The sequence below is a fragment of the Macaca thibetana genome, chromosome 3, assembly GCF_024542745.1.
Source record: "Macaca thibetana thibetana isolate TM-01 chromosome 3, ASM2454274v1, whole genome shotgun sequence".
NCBI classification, from domain to species: Eukaryota; Metazoa; Chordata; class Mammalia; order Primates; family Cercopithecidae; genus Macaca; species Macaca thibetana.
The window spans coordinates 154,560,806-154,586,620 of NC_065580.1; the positions used below are offsets into that span (position 1 = coordinate 154,560,806).

At 47.1% G+C, this 25,815-nt stretch overlaps 1 protein-coding gene and 1 long non-coding RNA gene across 3 annotated transcripts; one reads left to right on the forward strand and one right to left on the reverse strand.

The window, feature by feature from the left end:
• Nucleotides 1-343: 343 nt before the first annotated feature.
• On the reverse strand, nucleotides 344-1,259 carry LOC126951511 (uncharacterized). The gene is made up of 2 exons (XR_007724499.1): nucleotides 858-1,259; nucleotides 344-555 (listed from the first exon to the last, which is right to left on the reverse strand). It is a non-coding gene; the product is annotated as an uncharacterized LOC126951511 (long non-coding RNA).
• Nucleotides 1,260-1,436: 177 nt separating this feature from the next.
• On the forward strand, nucleotides 1,437-24,054 carry RSPH1 (radial spoke head component 1). Of its 2 annotated transcripts, none has more exons than XM_050785671.1 (9): nucleotides 1,437-1,658; nucleotides 4,733-4,846; nucleotides 4,949-5,054; nucleotides 11,487-11,577; nucleotides 12,141-12,276; nucleotides 15,583-15,654; nucleotides 19,379-19,532; nucleotides 20,538-20,687; nucleotides 23,669-24,054. In XM_050785671.1, exons 1-9 carry the CDS (start codon nucleotides 1,605-1,607, stop codon nucleotides 23,719-23,721), a joined length of 930 nt encoding a protein of 309 aa, XP_050641628.1. In that variant the 5' UTR covers nucleotides 1,437-1,604; the 3' UTR covers nucleotides 23,722-24,054. The 2 variants fall into 2 exon arrangements, with proteins under 2 accessions (XP_050641628.1, XP_050641629.1); XM_050785672.1 differs by having other exon boundaries at nucleotides 1,468-1,658; nucleotides 4,960-5,054.
• Nucleotides 24,055-25,815: the final 1,761 nt, after the last annotated feature.

A 25,815-nucleotide genomic window follows, 5' to 3' on the forward strand; every position in this document is an offset into this window, starting at 1 on the left:
GTGTCAGAACTTAGTAAACATTGGTTACTGTCATTGTTAGGACAAATTTGAAAGTTGAATTTCTGACATTTTAAATGTAAAAAATGACTATTTATTTGCATATACTTGATTATGTTACCATTCTATATTTTTAACATTTAAAATACTTTTGGCATTTTATTATAAAAATAAGACATGCTCAATTGTAGTAACTGGGAAATTGCCAATATGTAGAGAAGAAAATAATAATCATTTATTATCCCCAACTCCCCAACTTTTCCCCATAAGAAAAGCTGTTAAATTTTGGTGTTTACAACATTTTTATCTTTGCAACTAAAAAACGACATAATTTTGGATTCTTGTGTGTTGCTTGTAACTTGTGTATTTATTCAGTAAGTAATATATTTGGGCCTGATGATGGGTTATGGTTGTAAACTTTCATATTAGCATTGGGAAGATTCTCCAGGGGATGTGTGCTCTGAAAGATCAGCAGCTTATTCACCACGTGGATTTGGCTTCTGGGATTCTGCCATCAAGACTAAATCCTGTGGTTATTCAGTCACTCCTCCCCAGCTCCTGCAGCAACAACAAATAACACAGCTTTTTGTCTGGGATGATGGCAGAGGAAATGGGAGATCGTGAGGGGCCTTGGGCAGGCGGAGTGCGTCAGGTGAAGCAGAGTGCCAAGCCTGCACATGTACGTGCGTGTGCGCCTGTGATTTTTGTGGGTGTGTGTGAGTGGAGGGGAGCCAGGAGCGAGCGGAGAGGAGCGGAGATCCTTACGGGACCCCTGAGAGTCAGAGGCCCGAGGGGGCTGGTACTCCTGTCGGGGTCGGGGAATGATGTCAAACCCGGACGGACATCAGTGTAGGCCACACCTGCTGAGAGGCCAGAGCTGCCTCCTTGAGAGTGAAGTTGTTTACGGACCAAAGAAGAGATCTTGACGGACACATCTCTGCGATCCGCGAACCCCGAAGGGTCCGAAGAGCCTAGAAAGTAAGTGGGGATGGGCAGCACCCCCGGGGGATCCTGCGAGGCCCGGGGACGGAAGGGAGCGTGCAGTGCCCGCACTGGGCAGGGGTGAAACCCACTCGAGAGTTGGCCCGGACGCGCTTCCCGCGTCCCACCTCTTGAAGGCCCAGTACCCAGGTGGCTCCTTGTTGCGGCGTCACAGAACAGCCGACTAAAGTGATGGATTTCAGGGGCCAGCGACAGCGAGGTCCAGGTCAGAGACCCGGTGGGCAGCCAGGCACGGAACCCGCCCAGGCCCTGCCCAGTCCCCGCCCCCCTCCCTTCCCGAGCAGTGATTGGCCAAGGCGGCCCCTCGTTGCTATGACGGCACCCCAGTGCTGCCACTGGCTCCACCTCGTCCCTTCCGCCCCGCCCCTCTCTATTCCCGGGCGGTGATTGGTCGAGGCGCCCTTCCCGTTGCTATGATAGTACGCAAAGGCTGCCAGTGGCTCCTCCCGTGCCGTCCGCCTTGCCAGTCCCAGCTCCCCATCTTCCCGGCCGGGAGGGAGGCGGGGCCGGCCGCGTCTCCATGGCGACGCAGGACGCAGCGGTGGAGGCGGTTGCTACCCACCTGCTAGAGGCGTTGCGGCTGGGATCCAGGCTGGGGCGAGACCATGTCGGACCTGGGCTCGGAGGAGTTGGAGGAGGAGGGAGAGAATGATATTGGGGTGAGAGCTTCTGATGAGAAGGGGCTTCCCGGGGTGCGCAGCGGTGGGGGAACCTCGAGGTTGGGTTTGGAGAGTGAGGAGGGGCAGAAGCCAGAGGTCTGAGCCACAGCTCCCCAGGAGGCCCCGGCAGGGACGAGGACCACGCCAGACACACCTACGTGCATCCTGGAAGCTGGTGGTGAAAGGTGAAATGACATCTGGTTACCACATCCCGCCTCGTTCTTCCCCCACCCCCATCCTGCCTCCCATTAAAGGCAAAGATTTCCCAGCAGAAGGCTTTGGAAGTTTCCTCCTCCCTGTGTTAATTCCCATCGAGGCAGTTTTCTTAGATGAGCAGATCATCCCACGCTGCCATACTGCCCTTGAACAAGTCATTTCTGTAGCTGAGATTAGCTCCCTCGGCATTTGGATGCATGGAGGAAAGTTGCTTCCTGGCAGACTCCAAGAAATGCTGAGGAGGCCCTGGGCTCAGAAGAGGGTTCCTGAAGGTATTACCTTATAGGTGTATCCTCACATGTGCTTTCTTCAGTCCCTTCTGAACTGACCCAGGTCTTTGGAGTTATTTCCTGGCTTAGGCAGCAGAGAGGAGAAAGAGCTGCACACCCAGCCTGTGAGCTGGGTTCTGTGTGGGAATATTTCTACCACCCAGAAAGTAGTTCCTCCCTACTCCGTAGGGTGACCTCTCCATGGCTGACAGGTAGGGAACCTCAGCCGCTATGGTCTGCATGCACAGTAGAGTTGAGGTACTTTCAGAATTAACTGAAAAATCTAGCCACTCTGCAGTGGTGCTGTCAGTGCCTGCCCAGACCTTTTTGCTAGCTCTGGGCACTCATCTCCCAGCTTCTGCCTGATTTGCTGCTCAGCTACCACTTCTGTGCACTGGAACTACCTGCCCAGTATGGAGAGCCAGAAGTGCCTGAAATTCACATCCAGCCAGACAGCCAGTAGCTAGTGCAAGAAGCAGGACAAAGTCTGCAGTGCAATTGATGCCCCTAGAGTGCCTGCTGGATTAGGCCAAGTCTGGGACTTCACCTGCAATGGCATCCTTCCTTAGCTGCCTGCCCTTTCTTGTCTTCTTCCCTGCCCTCTTTACTACTTTCTCCCAGGAGAGCACTGAAAAAAATCAGGCCAGGCGCAGTGGCTCACGCCTGTAATCCTAGCACTCTGGGAGGTCGAGGTGGGCGGATTGCCTGAGCTCAGGATTTCGAAACCAGCCTGGGCAACACGGTGAAACCCTGTGTCTACTAAAATACAAAAAATTAGCTGGACATGGTGGCAGGCACCTGTAATCCTAGCTACTTGGGAGGCTGAGGCAGGAGAATGGCTTGAACCCGGGAGGCAGAGGTTGCAGTGAGTCGAGATCACGCCACTGCACTCCAGCCTCGGTGACAGAGCGAGACTCCGTCTCAAAAAAAAAAAAAAAAAAAAAAAAAAAAAAATCGCTTGTTCAGGGTCTGCCTCTAGGTGAGCCCAACCTGTAACACTTGCACAGACAAACAAGCTTTCTAGTTTATCTCCTCAAATGACCCCACTGAATTTGTAACTTTTTACTGCCTATAATTTTTAGGTTCAGATCACATTTGGGGTCATTTTAAAGGATTTCTCTCTCGTTCAGCCACCCCAGCGGCTCAGTGTTGGATGTATTGGGAAGCCTCTTGGATGGAAGGAGGGGACTTTTGTACATTTTGATGTAAACTAACCCTGAAACAAATCTGTAAGGTCACCGATTTTTACCTTATATTCTAGGCAGGAATTAGTGGGCCAAACAGTGCTAGAAAAGGGAAAGAATTGAACAGATGTTTATTTCTAAAGTCCTCATTGTAGTGTGTCAGTACTTGTGTTATAATAAGATTATATACATCCAATTCCATTTTTAATTTTAATTTTTAATAAATTTTATTATGTATATTTAAGAAATACAGTGTGATATGAGACACCTGTGTTAAATCATTACTGGATGCTTTCAGCATGTTATTATTTACTACATTCACTCTATACCCATGTATTAGGTGGTAAGGAATGTTTATTTTCTGAAGGATAGGAAAATTGCAAGCTTTGGTTACATTTTTTATTGATTTACTTTTAAGATAGACACATAATTGAGCTGGCATGGTGGCTCATACCTGTAATTCCAGAACTTTGGAAGGCCAAAGTGGGAGGATCGCTTGAGTCCAGGAGTTTGAGACCAGCCAGGGCAATATAGTGAGACCTTGTCTCTACAAAAAAAAATTAAAAATTAGCTGGGAATGGTGGTGCATGCCTGTAGTCCCAGCTATCAGGAGGCTGAGGTGGGAGGATCACTTGAGCCTGGGAGGCAGAGGTTGCAGTGAGCTGAGATTGTGCCAACTCCAGCCTTGGCAACAGAGTGAGGCCCTGTCTAAACAAAAACAAAAACCAAAACAAACCATAGATAGATATGTAATTATTGCAGCATTGGGTCATGAGTGTTTGAACCTTAAGTCTCTTGCTAGGGATTTTAAAAATAAGATACACTTAATTGACAACAGAGCCCTGTGTACTCCTCAGTGCACTCCTACCTGTCCCTTCCATCAGATATTCCTTGCAGGGCAAAGGTCTCTTCAGGCCACACCCCACCCCAGGGATCATTTGAGGGAAGAGTTGCTTCTCTCAGGGCATTTGCCTTTGAAATCATGGATTACTGAAGGAAGCCAATGGGGAGGTATTTTTGTGTGGAACTATTCTACCTGCAAGTGCTATTTCAAGCATGTTCCTCCTAAAAACACAGCTTAGAGTATCTAGCATTTTTCACAAATTGGTTAACCTTGTTGACAGGGTAAAGGGTTATCACAGTGATTGCAAGCTCCTTGCTGGAGGGAGGGAATGAGGCTTCCGCCCTGGACATGTGCTGGGGTGTGGCCTTGGACCAGTGCCTCATCTAGCCCAGGCGTGGTTACCTACCTCAGCTGTAAGGTGGGAAAGGTGGGACAATTGAGTATAGTGCCAAGGATTTAGTATAGTGGGATGATTCAAGGGTATGATATTTATAAAATGCTTAGTATCTGGTTAGCGCATAATGAATGGTAGCTGTAATTGTGTCAATTTTCATTACCCAGGAATATGAGGGGGCTCGGAATGAGGCAGGCGAAAGGCACGGACGCGGGAAGGCGCGGCTACCTAATGGGGACACCTATGAAGGGAGCTACGAATTCGGTAAAAGACATGGCCAGGTCAGAACTGTTGACTTGACTGGATGGTTTTCTCTATTTAATGCTCTGTTAGTAAATGCTACATTCAGCAATGACATGAATGATATAATCAATGTGTTTCAGGGGACCTACAGATTTAAAAATGGTGCTCGATATATCGGAGAATATTTTAGAAATAAAAAGCACGGTCAAGGCACTTTTATATATCCAGATGGATCCAGATATGAAGGTAAAATGTTATCACTAAGCAGATTTTTGTGTTGCAGAAGTTTGTTTTTGTTTCTTTATGATTGAACTTGTCTGTGAATACTGACATGTATGAGAAAGCTGAAAGTGCTCCAGATTAGTCATTCAACGAACAGATTGTGTTACTATATTCACAGGATTGACGCAGAAACATGAAAGGCTTGTAATTAATTAACTCACTAATGAATCTGTAGTGGGAAATCTGTCCCTGTGGCCAGCATGTCCATGTTCTGGGAGCAGACAAAAGGGAGGCTGCTGGGTGGATGCAGGCCTCGGAGCTGGTGGACCCACGGCTTCAGCTGCTCTGCGGCATTCATCTTCCTGAACCTGTCTTTGCATTTTCCATTTCTGACCAACCCCGCATCTGACGGATGTGTTATTTCTTTAACTCGAGTGTTTCCTTACATCAGGGCTTCCTGTCTGGGAGTCGTCCTGCCTTGTTAAACTGACTTTTCCTATCTGTGCCGTAATTCCTTACAGGCCAATGTTATGTTTGAGGAGGATTCTTTTTCCTTTATTTCCAAGAGCCTCCCTGCTGCCCCTTGTGCCATTGTCACCTGGTGTGATCACACATTAGTGATATCCGAAACCTGGGAAGGGGGACAGGCAGGGAACGTGCTGTGAGTCTTCAGAAAGTGTATGCAAAATTCTGTGTTCTGGGCTTTTTGTTTTTTCCCTAGGAAGAAGGAAATTGTATAGTTTTCTTCAGATTTCCAGAAAGATCTGTGGCCCTGTCCTTGTACTCTGGTGACAATAGGTGTGACCTTGCCTCAGCCTTCTCCTCTGTAGCATGGTGAGGCATCTGCAACCGTGCCTGATCCATAGTGAGCGCTCAGTAACAGGCTAGGACTGTGAGGTACCACGTGTGACAGCATCACTTCTTGGTGAGGAGGACATATTCTTAGAAAGTGCAAGCTATAGTTGCTTGCTTTGCTCCTAGATAAAATAAGAACCAGTAGGTGGTTCTTATTTTAATAGATGTCAGTGATGATTCTGTCCAATTCTGAAACCACGATGGAGGGTGTTAATATCGTCCCTGTTAGACAGAATTTGTTTTGTTTTGTTTCATAAATCCCAGAAGGCTTGCTCTATAAGAAGCACCATCTGCTTTTTAAATCAACTTTAAACAATTTAATTTGGGGCTTAATTTAACTCTTTCCAAATTCTTATACACCTAATCTCATTCTTGTCCCTTTTGATTTTAGTGTAGATATCGATATAATTTGAACAACACACACACACGAAGATATTTAGAATAAGGGATTTAAGGAATTTTGAATATGGAGGTTTAAAAGGGGTAACTGTTTCTCTGACACCAAATGCATGGATTTTCCATGCTATGTACTTCTCCAGTCTTCTGTGTACACCAACTGAGTTTCCAATGATGCAACTCCATTCTGACACCACCCAGAGTTAGCACAGACCCCACAGGTTAAGGGCTCAGTTTCCAAGACTGCCCCACTTCAGATGTCAACATCAAGTTGTGGATCCCTAGGGTACCCGTGCTTCTATCTGACTCAGCTACAAATTGGGGGTTCCTACAACACCCTACTCAGGTTTGATATGTGCCATAGTGGCTCATAGGACTAAGGAAAACACTTTACTTAGGTTTACTGGTTTACTGTAAAGGATACTATAAAGAATATGGACGAACAGCCAGATGCAGAGGTACACAGGGAAAGGCCTCGAAGGTTCCCAAGCATAGGAGCTTCTGTCCTTGTGGAGGTGGCATGCACCATCCTCCTGGCTCATGATACGTTTACCACCCCAGAAGCTCATCAAATCTTGCTCAAGAGTTTTTATAGAGCTTAATCTCCAGCCCCTTCCTTCTTCTTTCCCAGAGTTGGTGGGTGGGGCTGGAGGTTCCAACCTTCTTATCACTTGGTCTTTCTGGTGTTCAGTCCCATCTTGAGGCCATCCTGGGCCTCATTTGCATAAGTTCAGGTGTGGTCAAAAGAGTCTCATTTTGAATAACAAAAACATTTCTATCAGTCAGGAAATTTCAAGGGTTTTAGGAGCTCTGTGCTGGGAACCATGAATAAAGACCAATATTTCTTATTATGCCACGCTAACATATAAAGCTCATCTGGTAACAGTTGGGATTTTTGATTCTCCAGATGGCTTTGTATCTTAAAGGGCGCAAGATATAGCCACTACCCAGAGACTTACTCTCTAACAAAAGTTTAAATAAGTATCTTACTTCATTAAGGCAGTAATGGAAACTGAGGTCAGATTGTAACATAGTAAGCCAATACTCTTCCAATCACAAAATCTCAGTTAATGTGTGACTGAGTTATTCATAACAGTGTATCTTGGCTGGCTGCCATCACAATGGGCCAGAATGGTTTTGTGCAGGTCAGTGTGTTCAATGTCAGAACCCTGCGGCCTAAAGCCCAGTACCCTACCTGTCTCCCAGATGGTCAGACAAGTCCAATTAGGGAATCCAGGAACCAGCAGAGGCTACAGTGCTGCAGGAGAGGAGTGGGGAGACAGTCCTGGGTGGCGGGTGACTTGGATACAGGCAGGAAGGCAGAGGTTTTTAGGGGTAGTGGGAGATGAGATGGAGGGGAGAGTGGGTGCCAGATGTTGGGGAGGCCTGGACCCCATGTACTGATTCTGAGGGTTGGGGGTTTAGGGCCAGCTGAGGACTCTGAGGTTAAGGAGGAGAAAAAGCATCGCTGTTCCCTCCTGGCCTTGTTACCTGTCAAACAGAACTCATCAAAACACAGAAGTTTAATAATGACATTGTGGAGAAACGAGAATGATATGATAACTTGAAGCTGGGTTTTTTGGAAGCTCTCAAATGGCAGGAGCTGGAAAAATGAGCACTTGACTCTTGGGATGCTTGTGGAGAAGAGAGCATGGTGTTAGAATCAGACAGACTCCAATTTTCATTTCAGTCTTGCTACCCACCAGCTGTGGGACCTTGGGCAATGCATACAGTCTCTCTGCTTTTCAGGTTCTGCATCTGTAAAACCGTATTTCAGCTATTACACATACCAAATGCTGTGGCAAGTGCACGGAACCCTGCCCAGGGTCTGACACTGCGTGTTTCCCCATAAGTGTGGGCTTCTTCTCTCCTGTGTTTGACTTACCCAGCAGTGTAGGGAGCCAGCGTGGCAAGACCATGGGCCAGCATGGCACACCAGTGATCAACCAGCATTTGAGGTGGGAGGAGCATCTTGGAGAGCTTCTCATTTTAAATTGTCTTCAATCCCAAGTGCCAGACACACTGCTCTACCCGAGGAGCACCCAGCTCCACACCAACCAACTGACCCACCAACCAGCCAATCAAACAGCCAACCAGTCACCCAACCAGTCAACTGACTAGCCAACCAACCAACCAGCCAACCAACCAATTAACCAACGAACCATCTAACCAACCAACCAACTAGCCAGCCAGCCAACCAACCAACCAACCAACCAGCCAAGCAAACAGCCAACAAACCAACCAACTAGCCAACTGACAAGCCAACCACCCAGCCAACCAATTAACTACCCAATCAGCCAGTTAACCAACCAACCAACCAACCAACCAACCAATCAGTTAATCAACTAACCAACCAACCAGCTAGCCAGCCAACCAACCAGCCAACCAGTTAGCCAACCAACCAGCCAACCAGTTAACCAACCAACCAACCAACCAACCAACCAATTGGTTAACCAACTAACCAATCAACCAACCGGCCAGCCAACCAACCAGCCAACCAGTTAACCAACCAATCAACCAACCAACCAACCAACCAACCAGTTAACCAATCAACCAACCAACCAACCAACTGTGGGAGTTACTCCTGAAGAGAAATATAGTTGGAAAAAACCTCAGTTGACAAGGTTAAGAATGATCAGAAAGTATAGGATTGGGGTAGAAAGACTTTAAAAAAAAAATTAAGTGCAAATTTAAAGCCACGATAATAAAGTTTATAAATGTCATTCACCTCAAAAAAGGAAACTTGACTCATAGCTGTTAGAGATGTGCCTCAGCAGGTGACTTTTCTCTGAATTACCTTCTCCTTTTGTGCAGGGTCCCTGTGGTGGCATTACAAAATGCTGGGCAGAGCCTCTTAACAGGTTTTTTTAAGTAGATTGGGACTTTAAAAAATTTTGCTCACAGTCCTCATGGTGCAAAACTTAGTGTCTTTTGCAACATTATTGTTCTCTTTTATTTTTGAAAATTTTCTGCAAAATATATAATATATTTTTCTTGCAATGACACCCTGGAGACCCTCTGACATGGCCAAGAGAGGAGGGATATAATAATGTTGTCATGATCTTTTGTTGGGAAGAAACCAAATGATGTACCTGTTTCAGCTGAGGTCTCTGTGCCCCAGGGCTGTGCTGGAATCACTTCATAATAGCTCACAAAAACCCATTCTATGCATCTCTTCCCAGCTCCATGTGTAGCTTGAAATTGGCCACAGTGTGAATATTTACACCACAGAAACTGGCAAATGCTACAAATCCAGGCACATCACTGCCCCTTAAGATCCAGACAAATCCCTCTAGGTATTTGCACATCCTCGTGGTTACTTTAGGTTCAGGCACCTGAAGTATTTTTTACCGAATTATCTCAGTTTGGAGATCTTCATCTCTCTTGTTCATGTTGTTCCTGTCACACATCACATCATGGGGCCTAGTCCTCTTCCTTAATTGTTAGCGGTTGCCACCTTCCCTCTATGAATTTTTGGTAAGTCTGCTCTTTTCTGAATGACTACCCACTTTTTGAAGTTGTGCCATGTAGCTTTTTGTGCTGCCTTCCCTGTCCTCGGCTGCTGCTCAGGTGCCAACCTCCCATCCCCAGGCTGGTGCTGGCGTCCTGGGGACATGCACTGTCCTTTGTACAGCTGTTTGTTCATCTCACAAAGTGCACAGGACATTGTAGGTGCTGAGTAAATACTGGAATGATTGAGGAAATAAATATGTAGAAATTCCTTCTGTAGGTAAATTTTGGGGTTATTCACGTAAACAAATATTGCTTGAATAATTAGCATTTTCTTAGCCTATTGGGTATTCTTTATCTTCATGTGGAAGTAGGTCCAGTTTTTGTGTAAGCCAGAAGCTTATATACATTTTGGGAACCCTCTTTAAGAAAAACAAAATATAAAGTTGGTATAAAAGTGAATTTTCATTTGTAATGATAAATCAAAATAAGTTAAAAATTTAAAAATACCACAAACATCACAGAATCTAAGTAGCCTGAGTTTTAATGTCTGACATACTTCTAGAATAGCTTTTCTCTACCTTTTGTTAGCTAATACTCTTTGAATGCTTCTCCATATGGCAACCATTTTGTAATGTTTTCTATAGAGAGAATACAAATATAATTCCTTCTTTTCTCTTTGATCAATAAATTGATCAACACTTGCTTTTTATTATTCATAGTCTCAAAACGTATCATTTAGCTTAATGACTTGGTGTAATATGCACGTTTTTAAGAGATGTCTCCTTTGGGAGACCTCTATTAATTTTCTTTCATATGTGAGCTGTAAGATTTAGGACATTTTGAGTTTTCTAGTGCAGGGATTCATACTGTGGTTGACAACAGTAGTTTGCAGTTGTCTGCATTGTGGAGTAGTGCTATGAGTTTTATGATATCCTTGCCAATTTCAGTACTTCCTACCAAGCCTCTGAGGACTTAGCAGAAGCCTGTATGGAGGTGAGGAGGTGAGGGAAGAGGCATGGCTCAGCCACGGCATGGCACTGGCGGATAGAGCTGCTGTGCAGCTGGGGTTAGGGTGGCACGTTGGAGCCAGATGATTGGGTGGGAGATAGACTGAAATGCTGGCAGGTGGCTGAGGATAGACGATCAAGCCCTAGAGTTGTTGCTGGATCACTAAACATTTGCAAGGTAAATGAAGTGTGGTGTTAGGATCACTGGCAATAGGTCAGACAACCCTGGTTTGTCTCCCTCCTTGTTGCGTCTTCGTGGTGCTTCTGACTAACCTGTGAATTGTGCTTGTTAGTACATGCAGGTGGCTGTGGCCCACATCCACACACCTCATTCTACCTGTACCCCGTGAATGCCTGACTCAGCCCTCCTTTAGCCCACTCTCCACCGTGACTATGGCCCACATCCATACACCTCACTCTACCTGTACCCCATGAACGCCTGACTCAGCCCTCCCTTAGCCCACTCTCCACCGTGGCTCAGCACCCATGCCATCTGGCAGAAAAGGAAGAGGGGTGGAGGGACATTAGAGTGGAAACAGACAGCAGCCTTGGTCGGTGCTGTTAAAAGTCTCTCTTCTGCAGGGTTTCCCGAGCAGAAGGGGCCTGTGTGTGCATGGGGCCCCGGATGTAGCTTCATTTGCTTCACAACACATCCACCTCTGCCATGGTTAACAGTTTGAAGACATAGTACAGGGCATCGATCCCTTCTTCTCACCTGGGCTTGCCTTTGTGTTGTTCCTTTCAGGAGAGTGGGCAAACGACCAGAGGCACGGCCACGGTGTATACTACTACGTCAATAATGACACCTACACTGGAGAGTGGTTTACTCACCAAAGGTTCGGTTTCTATCTTGAGTCTTATGGGATTTGCTTATGTAGTGAGAACATGATGTCTGCAGATTGTTTACACTTATTAAGGAACAGAATCATAACAAAAGCCCAGTTACCAACTCTGCCAGGCAGGTCCAATCTTCCTATGGCTTTGAGGCAAGGATGCCTTTCTGTGCAGGTGTAGACTCAAGTAACTGATATCTGCACCTCAGCTGGGGCTGAGCACATGAGTCTTTCACTCAAGAGCCCTAGGGGAACCTGAACCAGAAGAGCCACTGGGGAACCTGAGCCGCAGCTCCCACTAGCTCTGCCTCTTCCCTGGGGAAAGCGGCCGACACACAGAGGCTTGCCTCTGTCCAGCCGGCCTGTCCTCTGTGCCTCTGGCAATGTCCTGTGCTTGGGGCACACTGAGCAGGGGGCACCTTCTGACTAGACACAGATACAGAAGCTACATCGCTCTTGAGCCTGCATCAGCCTGGGCCCCCCTCAATGTCAATGTCTGTGTTTTAAACCTGGGAGATTTTTCACTGTGCTGGAACAAAATACCATGTTCCCCTTGTCTTAACCAGGCACGGGCAAGGCACCTATTTATACGCGGAGACGGGCAGTAAGTATGTTGGCACCTGGGTGAACGGACAGCAGGAGGGCGCGGCCGAGCTCATTCACCTGAACCACAGGTACCAGGGCAAGTTCTTGAACAAAAATGTAAGTCCATGGGAAGTGACATTTGCCAAAAAAGTGCAAAATAACCCCCTCTGGCAGCCTGTGCAAATGTGTGATCGGAGAATACTAAAAACTCAGAGAAAACTGAGTCCAGCCTATTCAAATGTGGGGAACAAGACAGCTGTGCCATTCTCTGAGCCTCTGGTACCCACAGAGGACAGAACTGGGGGGAGGGAGGGTTTGGCCCATTTCTCTGGGTCTCAGTACAAACTCCCACCGTCTTTCAGCGGGGACCTGTTGCATTGTTATAGAACACGTGGGGGCATCGGAACCTCTTGTGTGTATTCCTTCTCATCGGTAAATCAGATACCAAATATCTATTTCCTGCAATTGAGCACGGAGGGGTTTGTGTTTTGTTTCTCTGGAAGGGGTGGTGCGCCATCCCTGGGGAGGAAGACCCCCAGCTCCCTCCTCGTGCTGCAGGCCAGCCTGTATGCTCCTAGTCGTGGTGGGAATTGAGGCTGCCGAGGGCCTGGCCCTGGGTCTGGAGGCTTGCCAGCTTCCAGCACCCACGGTGGGCCGTTTCTGCTCGGAAGACTTGGTGGTTCCTCTTGCCCTTCTTGTACAGAGAAACCTTGAATAATTCAGAAGCTAATACTCAGGCCGTTGTGGCAGCTCTGATCAGGGGTTGAGCAGAAACTTTCCCTGAAGAGAGAATTTGCGAGCAAATTGGTGGTGTTAGAAGTTGACAGAGGGAATGTTTAGCTGATTTAATGAAGTCTCTTCAGACTCTTAGAACCCAGTTTTCATTTATATATGATTCATGCCCTAACCACAGATTTTACTTTTAGTCTTCATTAAAACAGCACATTCCCCTCAAACCCACACATTGTTTATATAATTCCCAGCAAATTTCTGTGGGTCTTTTTGGAGGAGATGGGAAGGTGGTTGCAGAGGAAGGGAATTTGATGAAAATGAATCTGGAAGAATCAATCAGCTTGTCCAGCCTAAACCAGTCTGAAAAACCAGGGTTAAAATGGAGGCTTTGCTTTGCTAGTTAGTAAAAAACTTTAAATTATACAAATAATACACAAGTACATTTCAATTGTAAAGCATTTAAACACGAGGATCCTGCCCCACTGCCCTGGGCCCAATCCTTCCGTGCTATTTCTGTGTGTCATGTAAGTACATTCTAATACAGTCATCTGACACAGAATTATTGTTTGGGGGTTTTAATTACATAATCAGGATCATGCTGCATCGGGATACAAAAATATACATAAAGATACATCTTTGTCATTTTGCACATTTGAGACTATTATGTAGGTTAGATAATGGAATTGTGAAACCTTTGAGGATTGGCATTTAAAATCACAATCGGTAGTGCCCGTTTTCCTAAAAACTGGTGTCAGTTAATACTCTTGCCAATAGAATATGAGTCTCTTTGGCATATATTCTCATCAATATTGGATATTCTCAGTCTTTAATGTTGTTTTTGTTTTTTTTTCCAATCTTATGCGTAAAAAATGTCATCTCATTGTTAAATTTGTACTTCCCCGATTACTAGTGAGTCAAACATCTTGTCACCCATTTATTGCTGGTTTGTGTGTCTTCCTCAGAAAATTCCCTGCACATGTCCTTGTGGACAAGTTATCAGTACTACAAAGCTTCAATAATTAAAACAGTGTGATACCACGATGCACACACACACACACACACACACACACACACACCGATGAAGCAAATTAGAAAGTCTAGAGACAGGTTCCAGTACATAAAATAATTTCACACACAATAAGGATGTCAAATTAATAAAGGGATGATGGGAGGAGTCAAGACATAGTGCTAGGAACTCTTGATAATTATTTGGGAGGAAAATAATAGTTTTGCCTTCACACAGATGAAGATACTTTCCAGAAGAAGTAAAGACCTAAGTGTACCCTAGGAAATATAGAAAAAAAAGTTGATGAATATTAACGTTGAAATGAGGAAAGAGAACTTTCTAAACAGAAATAGAAAGGAAAAACCAGTAAGTTTAGCTTCATAAAAATAACTTCTTTTTTTTTTTTTTTTTTTTTTTTTTTTTTGAGACGGAGTCTCGCTCTGTCGCCCGGGCTGGAGTGCAGTGGCCGGATCTCAGCTCACTGCAAGCTCCGCCTCCGGGGTTTACGCCATTCTCCTGCCTCAGCCTCCCGAGTAGCTGGGACTACAGGCGCCCGCCATCTCGCCCGGCTAGTTTTTTGTATTTTTTAGTAGAGACGGGGTTTCACCGTGTTCGCCAGGATGGTCTCGATCTCCTGACCTCGTGATCCACCCATCTCGGCCTCCCAAAGTGCTGGGATTACAGGCTTGAGCCACCGCGCCCGGCCAAAATAACTTCTTATAGATTAGAAAATGCTGTAAAGAAAATCTGAGAGATGACTGTCAAATGGAAGAGAATATTTGCAACATTTAATATATAAAGTGTTTTATCAATCAATGTGATTTAAATGGCTGAAAGTCTTGAAAAAATGCAGGCTTACTAACACTGAAATGAAATGAATTAAAATTGTGAGACCCCATTGTTTTATATAAAAAAACATGTAAAAATAGAAAATTTTTACACTCCTAAAATCAAGAGTTTGAGGATCTGGGACTCTTAAGTGCAGTTGTGGGAATGAAGTGATCAGAGCCTCATCTAATCAAAATACATGTATGCTTTTGTCCAGAAATTCTGAGAATTTAAGAACGGTATCAAAAGCGTACATAAAGTTGTAACTCAGAGTATGTTTACCGGAGCGTTCTTTGTAAAAAAAAAAAAAAAAAAAAAAAAAAAAAAATCAGTATCCCAAATACCAACAATGGTAACTGAATAAAATAGGTTACAATCCATAGATGAAATAAAATACCAGGTGGCAACTGGTGTTAGGAAAGAATATTTGTAAATATGAGAAGTAGTTCATGCCCTATTTCTCAGTAAAAATAGAGTGTGAGTTAGTATGTACAATTATGATCAGATTTTTATTTAACAATGTACACTAGAAGCAAAGTTACAAAGAATGCATCAACATATTAGTAGTAGTTCCATCTCTAGCTAGTTTGCCTGTGGATGCTGACTCACTGAGGTTTTCTGAAAATGAATACAGCACTTTTATAAAAAAGTAAAATGTGGTTAAAGTTTTCAAAAGTAAATAAAACAGGGCACATACTTCCCAATTCCATTAGCCATGCGTTCATAAAAGCATTCTTTAATCTATGTTAGACTTTACCCAATTTTGTGATTTGAGGTGGGTATTGTGGTGGTGACATTTTTATTTTGTATTTTCTGCTGAGTGTTGACATTTAAGAATAGTTTCTCTTTGCTCGCAGCCTGTTGGCCCTGGAAAGTATATATTTGATGTTGGGTGTGAACAACATGGTGAATATCGTTTAACAGATATGGTAAGTTGCAAAGCATGTATGGGGTTTTTACATTAACAGGCAAGTAGCTGCTCAAAACTATTGATCCTACAAGGTTGGAGGTGATTTGCCTAAAAGTTCTGCCAACTCTTAGGAACTTTCCCATTTTCATTTTCCTTGGTTGCATGTGTTAGTACAGAACTAAATTGCCAGAAGCAAACAATATCATTTCCCAGTTATTGCAGAACTCTAGACTTTGTTGATAGATACCGTTTTTGTCAATAGAAACTAATCCTGGCTGGGCACAATGGCTCACGCCTGTAATCCCAGCACTTTGGGAGGCCGAAGTGGGTGGATTGCTTGAGGTCAGGAGTTCGAGACCAGACTGGCCAACATGATGAAACCCTGTCTCCACTAAAAATACAAAAATTAGCTGGGCATAGTGGTGGACGCCTGTAATCCCAGCTACTCAGGAAGCTGAGGCAGGAGAATCGCTTGAACCTGGGTGGCGGAGTTTGCAGTGAGTCAAGATCACACCACTGCATTCCAGCCTGGGTGACAGAGTGAGACTCTGTCTCAAAAACAAACAACAAACAACAAATAAACTAACCCTGAGTGGGAGGGTTCTAAATAGCATTAGGTCCCAGAAGTGACAACTGAATCTGTAACTGGTGTTGCCACAGTTTATCCAATGGCTGTTAGCTTGTCCAGTGTGTGGCATGCTCCTCTGAACGTGCCATTGGTAAGTCTTTCTCTCTTTTTTTCCTTTCCAATATCTAACATTAATATTAACACTACATTGGCATTGCCTGGTTGATAGTAAAGCTAGTCAGCTAATATTGCCATTATAAGGCATCAAGATATGTGTATGTGTGTTGAGGTGGGAATATCTGTGTTCCTGTTCCTCTCATTATTAATGTCTGACCAATCCCTGTAGATAATTAGAAATTCAGTAACATTTCCTGACCCTGGTGCTGGTTTTGATCCTTTTGACTTATTTCTTTAGCTGAGGTCATTCTCATGGTAAGAAGTTTTGAGTTTTAAGGAGGAGCGTGAACCTGGCAGGCACACGCGTGGAATCATGCTTTTGTTTGCTTTTTGGTCTCTGAAGTTTTCGAGGCGTCCCTTCCTAGTGAGTTAAGAATATATTATTGTACACAAAGTCTCCCATATCTGCATACTTCCTTTCTGAAGAAAGCTGGGGAACGGATTATTGGGGCCCACCATCACATCAGTGCCCTTTCAACCTGGGTTAGTCCTTTTTGTGCTGCTATAAAGGAATTCCTGAAGCTAGGTAGATTATAAAGAGGAGAGATTTATTTGGTTTATGGTCCTGCAGGCCGTACAAGAAGCATGGCGCCAGCAACCGCCTGGCCTCTGGGGAGGTCTCAGGAAGCTCCCGCTCATGATGGAAGGTGAAGGGGAGCTGGCACCACAGCTCAAAAGAGGAAGAAAAGAGAGGGGAGGAGGTGCTGGGAATTTTTTTTTTTTTTTTTTTTTAACAACCAGTTCTCGTGTGAACTAATAGAGCAAGAACTCACTCATCACCACAGGGAGGGCACCAAACCATTCATGAGGGATCCGCCCCCTTGACTCAAGCACCTCCCACCAGGCCCCACCTCCAACCCTGGGGGTCACATTTCAACATGGGAATTGAAGGGGACAGACACCCAAACTGCCGCAACCTGAGCCGAGTCATCTCGTTTTGTTTTCTCATTGCTGTGTCCCTCTTCAACCCCTTGGCATCACCCAGAGGCCCTGCTTTAAACCGACTCCTCGTCACCTTGGGGTTGGCTGTGAGGCTGGGGAAGGCCCCCCTTGGTCACAGGAGGTAGACGTCACACTGCGGGGAACTTGGAAGGCTGCGGGAGATCCTGTGCACGAGGGTCTGTCCTGCACCTGCTCCGTGCCGCCCACTGCTGTCTCTACCTAGTGCTCCATCCTTTCACCCCAAGGGCCCTGGCCTGGAATCCTAAGTCTAAACTCATCACCAGTTTTTCAATTCAGTGCTCTCCACAGTTTTTTTTTTTTTTTACATGGAGTTTCGCTCTTGTTGCCCAGGCTAGAGTGCAATGGCGCGATCTCGGCTCACCGCAAACTCCACCTCCCAGGTTCAAGCGATTCTCCTGCCTTGGCCCCCCACCCCCGCGCCAAGTAGCTGGGATTACAGGCATGTGCCACCACGCCCAGCTAATTTTGTATTTTTAGTAGAGACGGGGTTTCTCCATATTGGTCAGGCTGGTCTCAAACTGTCGACCTCAGATAATCCGCCTGCCTCAGCCTCCGAAAGTGGTGGGATTACAGGCGTGAGCCACCGTACCCAGCCCTCCAGACAGTTTTATAAACTTTTCTCGTTTTTCTTCCTAGAGTCTGTTAGATTCTAAAACCGAAGGGAGTCTTTGAACCTTTATCCCGTAACCTCCCATGATCGAGTGACTGTCCATGCTCGGTTGCTGCCTCCCGAGTGGCCGGAGCCTGGACATCCCCAGGGCACTCTCGGCCCTGACCTCAGCCACCCTCTTTTCCTGATTCCTGCTCCTGCGATGTTCTGCTTTCTGCACATCACTCTGGCCACGGTTATTTAGTTTCCCAAAACAGCCCGTGGTTGCTCACGGTCCGCCTTCTTGGCTGTGACCAGAATCCTGTGTGGCCTCACAGTGCCCTGTCTTCTTTGCTGCTTCTTCTCCTGCTTTGCTCCAGCTAAAAGGAACCACTGGCTAGGGGCAGGTCCCTAGCAAACCAGAAAATGAAATGGACAAAATGCTTGATTTTGTTGCTAAGTATGAGGCCCTACCTCCTCCGAGCATGGATTCTGCATGCACCGCAGGGTGCTCTGGTCTGGGTGGACGGCAGCTTCCTATAAGTCATCTGCATCTTACAAAACATAGAGGAATTTGACATACTGTCCTCCCCCGAGGTTCCACTCCATTTACGTGTGTGTGTGTGTAACCTCTTACACACAGAGTCAGAAGCTTAAGAAAGACAGTCGGCTTTAGGATTCGATTGTGACAGGGATGTATTTAGTCTTTTGCTGGGATTTCCATGGGGTTGGACACCTCTCACCTGTTCCCTGAAGGAACCTATTGGTTAAATGGATATATTGTCAGCACTGGTAATAACTGTTTAGGTTTACCGGTGATTGAGAAAGTTTTTAAAATTGTGCAGTGATAAAAATAAAGCCCATCTTACTAAGTGCTTTGCAGCTTTAGACTCTACTGGAAAAAGTTCCTAGAAGTCAGTATTTCAGGACGATGAGAGGAAGGTAGAAAGAATATCAGTAACATCTAAGGGAGAATTACTGATATAAGCCCCAAGCCCTGTTGCTGTTTAGGAAAAGCCACCCATGAAATAATGTAGCAGCAACCCGAGGGCTTTGTCAAAGGCCACCCACTGCGCTGTGGGGATGGATTAGGATGGTGGTGGAACAGAAGAGCCTCCGTGTTCTCTTTCCCTGGTAAGGGGATGTATACCCTCTAGAGTAGGGGTTGCCAAGCTGCAGCCCATGGTTCACACCCTGTTTCTTTTTAGATTATGGTTTTATATGTACATTTATATTTCTCACCCTGGCTCTTTCGAGATCCGTTCTCAACCCTGAGATTATACCACGGATAGTCGGCAACTGGTCTGACTCCTGAGTGACATCCTAAAAAGGCTGAAACACAAGCCAAAACCTGTCTTTCAAAACCTGTCCTTCCTCCCTCACTTTTCATATCCAGACCAAGATGACACAAATGTTGGTAAATGTACATTTTTGCACTTAAAATAGGAAAGAGGAGAAGAGGAAGAGGAGGAAGAATTAATAACTGTTGTTCCAAAATGGAAAGCTACCAAAATCACGGAATTGGCCTTGTGGACACCAGCCCTCCCCAAGGAGCCGACCTCTACGGACGGACCTGGCCAAGAGGGTCCAGGAGCTGAGAGTGTGGGGCGCCCCTGGGCTGTGGGGTGGAGGGTGTGGGGCACCTTTGGGCTGTGGGACAGAGGGTGTGGGGCACCCCTGAGCTGTGGGATGGAGGGTGTGAGGTGCCTGTAGGCTGTGGGAGTTGTGGACATCCTGTTTTCAGGCCAGCTGTAGTTGGACTCTCTGAAAATCAGATGCTGGGTCAGTTGAGTGTGCGGGATGTTATTAGGGAGAGCCTTTGGGATTGGAGGACACTCCCAGGGAGCGGAGGGGAGAGGAAAGAAACAGGGTTGATTGGACAGAGGCAGAGGCGTGGCCTCCACAACCTTGCTTCATTCCATGGGGAGCACTGTGGCGTCCCGGGGACCTTTATCCCCTCACCTAGGTCAGTGAGTGAATGTGGGTATGACCCCAGGCTGGCACTGACAGCAGCTGGGGGGACAGTCCTTCCTTGAAGAAGGGTCCGCATGGTGCCTCCATGTCCAACCCAGTGGTCTTCCTGGAAGTCCTTAGCGTGCTGGGGAAAGTTGAAGGTGGCTACGCTGGGTGAGATCCCTTCCATGACAAGCGGAGGAAAGCCAAGTCCGATTGGCTCCGTGAAAGAACGCTCATGCTGCTAAGAATGTCTTGGCTCACGTGACTGGGAAGCTCGGGGACAGCCCAGAGCATGGCCGGGCAGCCTCTGCCCTCTGTCCCAGCTCTCCTCTGTGCTGGCTCCTCTGGCTGGCACTCTCAGGAACCCCAGGGGACTTCTCTTTCTCAATAGTCTCATCAACACCCTCAGGAATGAAAGTTATCAGACCACCTGCTCCCATCCCTGAGCCACTGACTGCAGTGGGGCCTGGGTTGCTCCCCGGGCCAAGCCTGGGCTGGGCTGGGTGGATGTTGAGATGGGGAACACAAGGTGCTGCCGGTGGGAGGGGGAGGGTGGGGGCACGGCAGCCTCGGGGACAGCTGCCCTGCACAGGTCTGCAGGCTCCATTGTTCCCAGGAACTCAGGCTTCTGACCTGTGTTTTATCTCAGGTACAGGAGAACCTGGGGAGGAGGCCCAGGCTCTGCTGGAGGGCTTTGAGGGTGAGACGGACATGAGGCCTGGAGATGACGATGCAGACGTCGTCCGGGAGGAGAGCCGGGAGTATGACCAGGAGGAGTTCCGCTATGACGTGGACGAGGGTGAGGTCCCTGCGCAGGGAAGTGGGGCGAGGGCCTGCCCACAGGGGTCATGAACAGTGGGATTCCCCTTCCCTCCACCAAGGTCTGCCTTCAGCTGGGCTCCAAGGACTTGGGGAAGACTTAGGGGGCCCCCTGTGAGCCCTCACTGGAGCCATCGCAAAATATTACTCCCTTGCACCCTCCTGCAAGCTAGGCTGCAGTGGGAATGGCCTGGGTGTGCAGCGGTGCCCATGCTCTTTATCACAGGAGGACCGCCCCCAGGCCAGAGAGCCCTGTCAGACATGCAAAGCCTGGCATTCTTTTCTTGCGTGATTTTTTTCTTTTTTCTTTTTTTTGAGACAGAGTCTCGCTCTGTCACCCAGGCTGGAGTACAGTGGTGCGATCTTGGCTCACTGCAACCTCCACCTCCCTGGTTCAAGCAATTCCCCTGCCTCAGCCTCCCAAGTAGCTGGGATTACAGGTGCATGCCACCATGCCCGGCCAATTTCTTTGTATTTTTAGTAGAGACGGGGTTTCACCGTGTTGGATAGACTGATCAAACTCCTGACCTCATGCAGTACACCCACCTCGGCCTCCCAAAGTGCTGGGATTTGCATGATTTTTAGCAGGGCTGACTCACCGGAGTGTGGTTTAAGATGAGTGGTGTTGGGAACTAGCTCTTTTTAAATGGGTTTGGATATAAGATTAATCTAGAAACTTCTGCCTCTGCCACCTCATAGGGCAGGGATCTGACCTCAGTTCTGACTGACTGAAGCTTCGGGTTCCTGGAATCTTTAAAAATCTTTCCCCAAGTGCTTGTGGGCACTTGCAGAAAGCCCGGAGAGAGGACTCTCTTCCCTTAACGCACTTTTCACATCTGACTGAAAGAGGGCATCATGGTTGTGAGGGAAAGGGCCGTCTGGGAACAGCCTGGGCATGGTGGCCTCGGGCACAGGGTCTGCAGTCCCATTCCACTTTGTCTCTGTTGTAAATTGAGAATATACTTCCCATTCCTTTGAAAATAATACCTGAAATAATGAAATCACATAAAGCGTTTTCTCTTAGATGCTTGAAGCACGCATAGACTTTTGCGATCGGTAATTGCCCTGAGCGCTGTAGCGACGCACTCAGTGAGGCGGTGCTGAGGCGCAACGTGGGGTCAGGTGGAAACCTGGCTTTGCCAGTGAGCATGGTCTCTGCTTCTCTGACTTGCACAGGGTGGACAGAGTGAGCCCCGGTGGGTAGGGGGTCCACAGGATTCTGTCAGGGCTGCGTGGCTAGAGTATGCACGGTGTCAGAGCATCATTCAGCTGTGCCCACAGATGTCAGTCCTGAGCCACGTGGAGCACAGCTGGAGGGGGAGACACTGGGTTTGATAGGCAGTGTGGAAGTGAGGGGCTGGGCTCTCACCCTTCAATACCTAATGGGAAGCTGGAATAAAGGAATCAGTGAGTTCCCTGCAGTGACAGGGACGTGTTACCATCTACGCAGGAGAGGTAATGACTCACCTGGGGCAGGACCAGGATACTCTGGGTTAGCTGGGAGGGAGGTGGCAAGGAATGGGTGAAACCAGGAAGGAAATTCCAGGCAGAGAGCAGAGTCTGACAGCAGAGGAGTGGGAGGTAGGGAGGTGGCCCCTTTCCCTTGGAACCGGATAGCCTTTGAACCTGATGCTGAGCCCAGTGGACGGGACCTCTGGGGGCTGTAGGGATTGCCTGTATCAGGCTTGCTTTCTGAGCTTCTCTGGGGCAATGAGGATTGGTACCCTGGAGCCAGGCAAGGCAGGAGGCCCCAGAAACTTTGGTGGAGGAGATCATGGGGGGCCTGGAGCAGGAGGAATCCTGAAAACCAGACTGGGAGAGGTGGGACCCAGTGGATGATGCCCAGTACCAGCGGGCGTCTGAGACTGTGGGTTCATGCACCAGCCTTGGACAGAGGGAACACCCCCTTAACTCAGTGGTTTTGGGGGCTCCAGGGGACATTTGCAATGTCTGGAGACTTGGGAGGATGGTGAGGGAGATGCTGCTGGCATCTTCGTGGGTGGAGGCCAGGGACGGTGCTGAATACCCTTTAGGGCCCAGGACAGCCCCCAGCAAAGGGTCACCCAGGCCACAGTGTCAGGAGGGCCCTAAGTGAAAAGGGAGTAATACAAAATAGGCTTAGTTGGCAGAACATTTATCAAAATAATCCAAGTTCAACATGTATTCATCATGAATCCCACATTACATTGGAGACCTACCCTACTAATTTCTTCTTTAATATACCCAACAGTGAAAGTTATAGAGTTTAATTAATAATAAAAAATAACTCCACCTTTCACAAAACACTTAAATGTAGCATCTTATAGGAAGGTGGCAAATTTCTGCTTTTTTTTTTTTTTTTGAGATGGTGTCTTGCTCTGTCGCCCAGGCTGGAGTGCAATGGTGCGATCTCAGCTCACTGAAACTTCTGCCACCAGGTTCAAGTGATTCTCTTGCCTCAGCCTCCCAAGTAGCTGGGTTTACAGGCATGAGCCACCACGCCCAGCTAATTTTTGTATTTTTAGTAGAGACAGGGTTTCACCATGTTGGCCGAGCTGGTCTTGAACTCCTGACCTCAAGTGATCCGCCTATCTTGGCCTCCCAAAGTGCTGGGATTACAGGCGTGAGCCGCTGTGCCCAGCCTGCTTTTCTTTTAATTAACAGCCAAGCAATTACATGTTTTATCCACAAAGCTGGCTGTTTTGGACAGGTGTGCAGGCGTAAGAGGATTACTGATGTTACTGAGGATAGTCTTGTCTTAGCATTTACTTTGAGTATATATTTTACTTATTTTATTTCTAGTACGAAAAGAAAAAACTGTTGAAATGCATATGAGATAAAATTTAACATTCCATTTTTGACTGATAAATGCTTAATAGTTATAATAATTTTTTTTGGCAAAAGATCTGTTAGTGAATAAAGACTTTAAAAAATAGAACAAAGTAAATATGTGATATACTCATGTTTCTCTTTTCTTTTCAGGAAACATTAATTCTGAAGAAGAAGAAACTAGACAGTTGGACCTCCAGGACTAAGATGAAGTGAGCCGAGAGGAGACTGTGTCATAAGAATGCTTCTGTTATTAGCCGGGCGCGGTGCTGTGTACATGTAGTCCCAGCATTTCGGGAGGCTGAGGCAGGAGGATCGCTTGAGTCTGGAAAGTTGCAGTTGCCGTGAGCCGAGACCCTCGCCACTGCACTCCAGCCCGGGTGACAGAGCGAGACCCTGTCTCAAAAAATGAACAAAAACAAAATGCTTCTGTCAGTTAACAATCTTTATTAGAGGATTTTTAGTCTCTCTTTCTCAGCTGTGTGTTAAGTTGGTTTACAATAGCAAATAAACCTCTTTATTATCCTTTCTTTCTGAAATAGCCTCTGCTTCAAGTTTTGTAAACTGAAGGTTACCAGGTGGTTTTGCCACGGCTTCTCAGTGGTGTCTTCTCCTTGGATGCAGAAAACTGTGGCTCTGCGGGAGACGGTGAATGGAAGTCTGGCTTCTGGCTGAGCTGGGAGAGTAATTCTGTACCCAAACCTCTCTCTCAGATTTCCCACAAGGGAGGTAGGAAGCACTTAGAACACGAGGATTGCCATATGCAATGCTCCTCAAATGCAGCGTGATGCGTACACGGCTGGCTCGGGTAGGAGATAGCCCGCTGCCCTACAGGGCTTCCTCCCACTCCTTCCCCTCTCCGTCTGCAGCCCAGGCCACTGTGGGGTCCTGCAGGTGGCTGGGGAGAAGGGCCGCCCGCAGGCCAGGCTTTGGCCTGTTTTGCACACGCTTCGGTTTCTTAGTGTGCTGGAGGCTGCCACCTGTACCTCGTTCACATTTCTGGAGGACTGTCTCAGACTCGGCCTCTCCTTTCTCTCCCCAGCGCCAGGCTGCCCCCTTCTTCCTGGGCAGGTAAGCAAGCACCTCCCAGGGGAGCCCGACTCCCCATCTTGCATGGCTCTGCTTCACGCACCCTCCCCTCCCCTGAGTTACCCAGAGGGCAAGTGTCGTCAGTTCACCCCAAAATGTCCTTTCGAGTTGGTTTAACAAATGTCAAGGACATTTTCAGTTCATCCGTGACATCTTCAGTTCACCCTGAAACAGCTCACCCCAGACACTATCAGTTTACCCCAAAATGTCCTTTAGAGACATAATCTAGGGGCTATGTCTCTAAACAGGGGGCATGTGGAGACAAAAATGGCTCCTTCTTGGATGCTAACCCACCATGTTGACGTCTGCTCGGCCCCAGTCCCATGAACACCTCCTGGTTTCCGCTTTATCTTCTGTCTCTAGTGTAAGAACGTGTCAATCCTGACGTTACCGCACAAATTAGAGGCCATAGTGCACATGGCATTCTTGCTGTCCTGAAGGTTGCCTTTGTCTTGCTGGAGCGTGTATGCTCTTTCCCTGTGGTATATAAGCCCCGGGTCTGGGGAGTAACAGCGCAGAGAGTCATCTGTCCTGTGGCTGCCCAGGGTTACGCTTCCACGTGTGACTTCCCCAATACATCAACCCACACTGACAAGCTGGATTTGTCTGCCTTCTCCTTTGGTTTCTTGGCTCCTTTGGCATTTGGGGACTACTTTGCATACATGGCCCTTTCATGGAACAGGGCCTCCTTAAGACAAAGCACACAAGCCCGGTGTGGTGGCATGAGCCTGTAGTCCCAGCTACACGAGAAGCTGCAGCTGGAGGACTGTTTGAGCCCAGGAGTTTGAGTCTAGCCTGGGCAAAATAGTGATACCCATCTCTAAAGAAATAAATTTTTTTTTTTTTTAGATGGAGTTTTACTCTTGTTGCCCAGGCTGGAGTGTAATGATGTGATCTTGGCTCACTACAACCTGTCCCAGGTTCAAATGTTGCTCCTGCCTTAGCCTCCCGAGTAGCTGGGATTACAGGCGCCAGCCACCACACCTGGCTAATTTTTGTATTTTTAGTAGAGACGGGGTTTCTCCATGTTGGCCAGGCTGGTCTCGAACTCCTGACCTCAGGTGATCCGCCCACCTCAACCTCCCAAAGTGTTGGGATTACAGGCGTGAGCCACCATGCCCGGCTTAATGAAATACATTTAAAAAAAAATCTAAAAAAGAAAGAGCATACAGCATTATGAATATAAAATTAGGTTAAAACAAATGTTTACT

Bases quoted from the DNA above. Each gene is read 5' to 3' on its own strand.
- RSPH1 (XM_050785671.1), top strand. From the start codon at position 1,605: ATGTCGGACCTGGGCTCGGAGGAGTTGGAGGAGGAGGGAGAGAATGAT. The intron at 1,659-4,732 runs GTGAGAGCTTCT...TTCATTACCCAG, and splicing joins AGGGAGAGAATGATATTGGG to GAATATGAGGGGGCTCGGAA. The intron at 12,277-15,582 runs GTAAGTCCATGG...CTTTGCTCGCAG, and splicing joins GCAAGTTCTTGAACAAAAAT to CCTGTTGGCCCTGGAAAGTA.